At 41.4% G+C, this 7,701-nt stretch overlaps 2 protein-coding genes across 2 annotated transcripts in view; both read right to left on the reverse strand.

The window, feature by feature from the left end:
* The window catches only part of phldb1a (pleckstrin homology-like domain, family B, member 1a), a 30,786-nt gene extending 27,064 nt beyond the window's left edge, over positions 1 to 3,722 (reverse strand). The window contains exon 1 of the mRNA XM_028596296.1: positions 3,573 to 3,722. The gene's annotated coding sequence lies outside the window, so the exon portion shown is untranslated. The remainder of the gene's footprint in view (positions 1 to 3,572) is intronic.
* Positions 3,723 to 6,843: 3,121 nt separating this feature from the next.
* On the reverse strand, positions 6,844 to 7,506 carry h2ax (H2A.X variant histone). Its single transcript, XM_028596303.1, has one exon. The coding sequence runs from the start codon at positions 7,397 to 7,399 to the stop codon at positions 6,971 to 6,973; it is 429 nt and encodes a 142-aa protein (XP_028452104.1). The 5' UTR covers positions 7,400 to 7,506; the 3' UTR covers positions 6,844 to 6,970.
* Between the last annotated feature and the right edge of the window lie 195 nt (positions 7,507 to 7,701).

The following is a 7,701-nucleotide window of genomic DNA, read 5'->3' on the forward strand; positions in this document are numbered from 1 at the left end:
TGTGGAAGTTACAGCTGAGGGGAAGAAAAGTTGCTGAATGTCCTTTTAATTGGGGATTTCGTATGTAATGTTAGATTCCTCACTCCAGCTACAGCAAATACATACATGTTTCTTTTTATAGCAACAAGTCTTGTGTTTTGAAAGAATGACTTTATTCTTTGAGTGAAGCTACAAAACCCACAAATGCTTCAAATTAAGTTTGAATGAAAAGGGGGATGTATTGTTTCAATCAGCTGAACTCACCCATGTTACGAAAATATTATTTTTGCCTTGGCGTTTAAACACATTGGTTTGAATATCCAGATGGATTTTTGATCAATATTAATATCAGTTTGCCTTGGGATCTTGATTCCTAGCATATACTATGACTTTATGCAACTTTAGTTCCCCTGTGTACATGGTCTTGGTTGTAAGCCTGAACTGACTCTAGGAGATAGCTCAGCTCTCAAACAGGTTTTGAGTTCTTTGGGAGGTTGATACAAGTTCACCACTATTAGATTTGCCAGCTGCAGCGTCAGCTTGGGTGCATTTTTCTGGTGTGAGGATTTCTTCCAGCTCTTGAATCGCGTGTCTGGTGGGAGGTTCGGATTGTACAGTATGTAGTAACCCTAACCCATAGGTACAAACTGTTCTATACTGTCTAACCTGACTTGTGGAGCAGATGTCTTTAGATCGCTGCAGGATGTCCGGACATGACAGCAGACAGGTGGAAGCATGTGAAAGTGCAGTCAGGTACAAAATGCTTGAGCAGGACCCAGTCAGATTCATTCAGCTAAAGAATGTGTAGGAGTCTGATGTAAAACAGTTTTCCCCTTTCTCCTCGCCCCGAACCCAGTCAGAAGTGCACAGATCCTGCCTCTTCCGCTAAAATTGATAGGCAAGAAAGACCCTCATCTTGAGGAGGGAATGTGAAAAGCGACTGATTCACAGATGGGTTATACAGATTATCCTCATCTACAGCAAAGACCCAGATAGTTGCAGAACATTGTGGTGTCTCATTTTTGCAACATTGTCAGAAAAAACAAAACCTATTATTATTATTTAGCCACAAATTAACAATGTGTACACTGCCATTTGAATATTCTGATTTGCTCTGCTTGATATACTGTAACAATCACATGCTCATATATTGCAACAATCATCACACAGTCCAGAAAGTACCAACTCACGTTAGCAGCCAAGTGCTATGATAAGGCACAACCCCAGTTAACCCAGAACGGATAAAAAAAGAACAGGAAGCTGATGATATACCCAAAACATTTCCTTTGAGTGTCCCACCAAACAGATGTAATAATTCCTTTATTATATCTCTCCACTTGTCTCTCATAACTTATCAACCCGTTCAAGACAGACATAAGAAGAGTGAGGCGTACACATAGACAGTATATAATGGACCAATAGACCCCGTTGCTCTGGACGGAGACCAGTGAAGGCTATTAGAAGCACTTTTCCGGTGATGGCCAGCTTTACTGCGCAGCCTCCAACTGAGAGAATGTGACGTGAGCAACGTGTCTGAAAGTTGTAAGTCTTCTGGTAGCTGTGCCAAGAGAAATCTCAATCATTCCCAATCTTACAGATACGGAGACTGTAGGTGTATGTAAGGAGATAACATGGGCACAGGCTAATTATTGATCACTAACATGCTAGTTAACATTAGTAATTAAACCTAAACATCTCATGTAAGTCGAAACTGCCTGCGAGCTTCTCCTGTACTATACGGTAATTCCTCTACTATGCGACAGTAAGTCACTTGGTTATGACACAATCGTTAGCCTATTTTTACAAAAACGTCTGCTACGGAGCCATAACGTGAGGTACAAGGTAATGAAGCCTTTTATATATTGTCGTGTTTCTTTGGAACTAAACAACGGACAAATAGAGTCTTTAAACGCTTCAGATGTAAAGTTATTCGCAGTCAAGTGACGTAAAAAAAAAAAATGGCGGTCAGCGGAATGCTAACAGGAGGTGATGGCCAGTTAGCAACAAAATGGCGCCATGATGGCTCGAGTTCTGAAGCGAAGCTTACCCCCTTGGGCGTACACACCTACATGCAAACAAGTAATAATCATGAAGTATGTCTTACTACGGTGGCCGACAGGGGCAAACGCCCTGCAACTTCAGAAAACACATGCAAATAGACAAAACACAAGCAAATTAAGAAAACAACTTCATTAATTTGACAACACATGTGCAGCATTCAGCAAACGCGCTGCAAATACACACAACACAACCAAATATACAAACGCGCTGCAATTAAAAAACGATGCAAAAAGAAAAGCAAACCCCGAAAAAAGAAGCGATGCAAAAAGAAAAACAACTTCATTAATTTGACAACACATGCGCAGCATTCAGCAAACGCGATGCAAATACACACAACACAACCAAATACATAAACGCGATGCGAATAAAAGTGTAATATTGTGATTATACAACAACATAAGTGACCAATCTCTATTCATATTGTGGAGCAATTCGCTCTTGAAATACAAAAAACAGACTATTTATAATCCCTCCCTGTTTAGTTAACCAGCCAATTTACCGTGGGATTTATCAAACTGAATAAATCCAGCCTGCACATAAAGACAAAACTGCTTTGCTTGCTCCATTGTGTTGTAAGTAAGACATCTGCTGAAAAAGTGATTGTATTCATTAGCATGATTGCCGTACTGTTTAGTTCAAAAACATCCAAAACACCGAAGGAAGACGAGCCGACCAAACGCGAGCTTTTATTTTGAAAAGTCGAAGCTCGAGCACGGCACCAGCCTCCCGGCTGAGACGGGAGCATAGACTGTATATTACTAATATATTATATTATGTTATTAATAAGGGCATGAGACAGGAGTTCTCTTTTGTGCAGCTATACCCGACTCTAATAAAAAGGCAGAAAAGGGGTCATATATTCAGCTGATTAGCTGTTCCCTCTAGAGGTCTGGAGAACTTCCGTTGTGGAATCTGGATGCAGCGTTTTTTGGTTGCATTTGTTTTCGGGGTTTGTGTGCTTTTCTTTTTGCATCGTTTTTTAATTGCAGCGCGTTTGTATATTTGGTTGTGTTGTGTGTATTTGCAGCGCGTTTGCTGAATGCTGCACATGTGTTGTCAAATTAATGAAGTTGTTTTCTTAATTTGCTTGTGTTTTGTCTATTTGCATGTGTTTTCTGAAGTTGCAGGGCGTTTGCCCCTGTCGGCCACCGTATATTACAGTACCTGTTTCACTCTGTCACACAGAAATGCATTACATCAGATGGTTTTTGGCACTTTAAAGTTAAAAACATACTCACTCAGGCACACATGCACCTCACACTCCTGTCGGGGGAAATACTTCATCTGCCTGTAGTTCCACCAAAGTATTACTTGACACGTCAGCCCCAAAGGCAGTCAGATCTCACATACTCACATAAAAGTCTGCACTAAGTCAATAATAAAAGATAACAAAAATGATGATGAATGTATGTTAACTGTCTCACAAGAGGGTGAGAAATAACTGGGTCATATTAGGCTGAAACCCGTGAGTGTACTGCCACAATTGCCCCATTATCACACATAGCTCAGCAAATATTTTTGTTTCTAATTACCAGAGCTGGCCAGGAACATCTTTTTGTCTGTTGGATGATTCAGTCCAAAGATTAAAAACAGACATGAGGAGGCATCTTCCAACTCTTCATGAGAAAAGGTCTCCCAGTTCTCTCCTCGAGGATGGAAATACACTGTCAGTTCTTCACTGCTGTTGGGACTGTTTCAAACTGAAACATTCGGTGCATCCACATACATCTTTCGGCCGGGTCCTCCCCTCTTTCCAGCCCTTTTTCTCTCCCCACTTAGCATTCCTTTTTCCCATTCATTTGAATCTAACTTTGCTCTGTGATTCCCACAAGGCAGATTTGTTTTCTAGATTTTCTCAGATGTACAGATTATACCCAGTGCATACCTAATTTCCCATCACTTTTTGTTTTGTTCCATCTTTATTATTCCACCAAACTGTAGTTAACAAAACATGGAAAAAGTTTCAGGATGATGTCACTTCAAACTCATGATGATGGATTAGATTGCTCTTGTTTTCACTTTGAGAGATGCACAAGTGACATTTCACAGACATTTATCTCAAATCAATTTCTGTGACTTAACATCTCTGCTTCATGCATACATTTTTTTTTTTTTACCTTTATTTATTCAGGGAAGGTTCACTGAGAGGAAGCCTCTTTTTTGCAGGAACACCCAGATCACATTCACACAGTTACGCATTCATACCTGGAAGCTGCCCAGTACAACCAGTACAACCATAGTCTGATCTGCTGGCCACTGAGCAGCTCCACTGGAGTGGTTGGGGGTTAAGGGCCAAGGGCACCTCAGTGGTGGTAATGAGGTCGAGACCAGCACTGCTCTGAGGGAGGGACAAGCACTGCTCTTTCACTTTCCCCACCCAAATTTTTTTATCCTGTCGGTCTGAGGATTGAATCGATGACCTCTTGGTCACAAGCTCGCTTCTCTAACCTTTAAAACTTACACAGATAGGCTACTGTACAACCACAGAAAAAGCAGAGGTAAACTGGGAAAAACTGAATGCCACTGTGTTTGCTTTGCTTTGTCACAAACAGAACACTGGTAAATGTAGAGCCTTTGACAGAGTGCCAATCAGGAAGTTATAGTTATTAAGGTCGGCCAATGGACATTGAAGTTTTTCCTCACAGGCTGGAATTTTTAGCCTGGCTGATGGTGTTAGACATGTTGTCAAGGCCTGAGTAATTGGTTCAGCCTGTTCTGGCCTCAGTTCAATCTTGGTGTGTTATGCTGCTTTTGCCACGAATAAAACAGTTGAAGCAGACAGAAATATCTGCAGGCTCCCCTCATGCAGAATGGTTGTAGGTGACGTTAGGAAAGAGATGTAGGAAAACAAGTAATCTCCACCACATATGAAATTAAAATAACCCTGTCTCTTATGAATCCCACGCATATACTTATTAAGTATGACTGTTGGAAGGACTGATGGTTCCTCAAGACAGTTTTTGATATAATTTACTATTTTAATGTTACTGGTGATGTCTTTCATTTCCAGCAGGGAACTTTTACATCAATCTTCTCTGTGTATTGTGGTGAGGGTGCATGCGTTGAATATCTTTTGGAACAATATGTGCGGTGACTTCAATTGTTATTAAATGGAAACACACATAGGAATCACCACGTCACGCATAACCCAGATTTTCAGGAATGACATAATTGACCCCTGGTGGCAAAGTCAGTGAAGTGCACTCCCACCATCATCATTATCACCACCCTGGTTGTTCTGACATGTTATCTGATTAGATTTAGCCTACTGTATTAGTTGCATTTGAAACTATTGGATGCGTTTGTATCTGGCAAGGTGTCCGAAGCCATCACTTTCTTTGAAACCTAGTGTGTGTTGTTGACATGGAGCATTGTATGGTGGAAATTTTTTTTTCTTCCAGTGTAGGTTTTAGTTGGCCAGCTAAGGGTTTGCACTGACACTTGTATAATGACCACATCCTTTTCAGACTGGACAAAATACTTTAACTTAAACCTCTCTACAACACTAATTCACATTATACATTGAGAGCTAACAGTCAGTTAGGTTTTTATAAAGTAGATAATCAATGGTAATCATTAATAGGCTACACTATAAAATAAATAACTCATATGATGCACTGGTAATGCTTCTATAGGCTGGAAAAGCTCTTGCTTGAATGAATTATTTACTGCTTAACTTCTATTACATACCCTATAAATTTGAGGATTAAATTAATTCACAATGGTATGCCTGCTGCTAGAGCCACATAGCCTATATTAAAACAGATGTCATTGTGCACATACTTGTAAACTGGCTGCAGTCGTTTTTCTTTATATGTGACAAGGAAACACCTGGTGCTTCCAGCTGAAAGAACGGTTACAGTGTTGTGCAGGCTTTAGCTTTAACCACACAGACGCAGAAACACTATTTAGGACACTTTCACCTGAAGACAACGGTTTTAACGAATACAATCACACAGACAGTGTTTCAAACCACTTAAAATCTAAAGTTTTTTTTATATATATTTAACAATTGATACAGTTGTCAGTTTCTTGGAATTAAAGGCACAAAATAATCCCATATACACCAACCACAACTAATACAGTGAAGTGCTGAAATAAATCCTAAAAGGCTATGTTATTGAGATTATTTTAGGGGTGTTGATTCAACATTACGGTCCTCTAGTTTCTCATGTTTAGTTCAGCTGGGATGGACAAATAACTGCACCACAGCCTCCAAAATGACCATAAATCACCAGTTTTAACAGAAACTGAACATACATTATGTCCTTTAAGGTTTGATTTATTGTTGGGACGATAACGTTACATTACTGTGGGAGTTTTAGATAAATTAATAAATTGGACAGTGTGGGAAGCAGGAATTAGTTAAGAACTTAATTGCAACATGTTAACGCCATATAGTGGATTGATAGATTTGTAATTATTTACAAATAAACTCCATTGTCATGCTAGAAAGAACCAGATGAACCGCAACATGGTCGATTCTTGTGTTCTAATAACGTTACAAGAACCCGCAGTGCATGTTAGTCAGCATTTTTCCATTACCTGTAACGTTAAATGACCTGCTAAATGAGTAGCTAGCACTAGTGCATAGATACCCTATACAAATGTTCGAAACATACCAGCACACGCTAATGGTATGGCCTATCAAGGTCTGGTGAACGTTTGAGGTGAACGTGTTAGCTAACGTTAGATACAACGTTGACACAGGCTAGCAAAATGTCTTCACATTAGCAAGTAACGTCAGCTAATGCCTAACAGTAACGTTACGTTAGCCCAACTGAAAAACAAGGTATCAACCACTTTAACGAAACAAGAGTTTATTAAATAACAATGCGAACTTAAAGACAAGAAACGTTGCTCTTTCGAGGAGGAGTGGGTGGCCCTTAAAAGGGCCTTTGGGGTAAAAGTTATTAGCCAGGAAAGCTAGCTAATACTCTTGAGACTGAGAGGAGGCCTTCTTTCCCGCCTTGCCGGAACTCGGTGCAGATTGGCCGGTCTTCTTGGGCAGCAGGACGGCCTGGATGTTGGGCAGGACACCGCCCTGGGCAATGGTCACACCGCCAAGCAGTTTGTTCAGCTCCTCGTCGTTGCGCACAGCCAGCTGGAGGTGACGAGGGATGATACGGGTCTTCTTGTTGTCTCTGGCGGCGTTGCCAGCCAACTCCAGGATCTCAGCGGTGAGGTACTCTAGGACAGCGGCCAGGTACACGGGAGCTCCGGCGCCGACTCTCTCAGCGTAGTTACCCTTGCGGAGGAGACGGTGGACACGGCCCACAGGGAACTGCAGACCGGCGCGGGAGCTGCGGGTCTTGGCCTTGGCGCGGGCCTTTGCTCCGGTTTTGCCTCTTCCAGACATCTTTGGTTGTCGAGTTTATCTTTCGCAACAAAATACTGCAATCGTAGGTTTGCAAACGTTTGGAAGAAAGAGCCTCACACAACCTGGATATAAACCCCCAGCTTTGTCCCGCCCTAAAACGGGATTGGCTTTTGGAACGAAAATTGTCAAGTATGATTGGCCTCAAGAGGTCAGAGGGGACAGGAAGTCAGTGATTATTGGTGTATCTTCTCTGGTCTCAAACCACTCACGGTGGGCCCTACACAAGAAACAAAGGCGATTGGCTGTTGTTTTTCCTGCTTACTGTGAGTGGGTCATACGGT

Source organism: Perca flavescens, chromosome 13 (assembly GCF_004354835.1).
Source record: "Perca flavescens isolate YP-PL-M2 chromosome 13, PFLA_1.0, whole genome shotgun sequence".
NCBI classification, from domain to species: Eukaryota; Metazoa; Chordata; class Actinopteri; order Perciformes; family Percidae; genus Perca; species Perca flavescens.

Bases quoted from the DNA above. Each gene is read 5' to 3' on its own strand.
- h2ax (XM_028596303.1), bottom strand. From the start codon at position 7,399: ATGTCTGGAAGAGGCAAAACCGGAGCAAAGGCCCGCGCCAAGGCCAAG.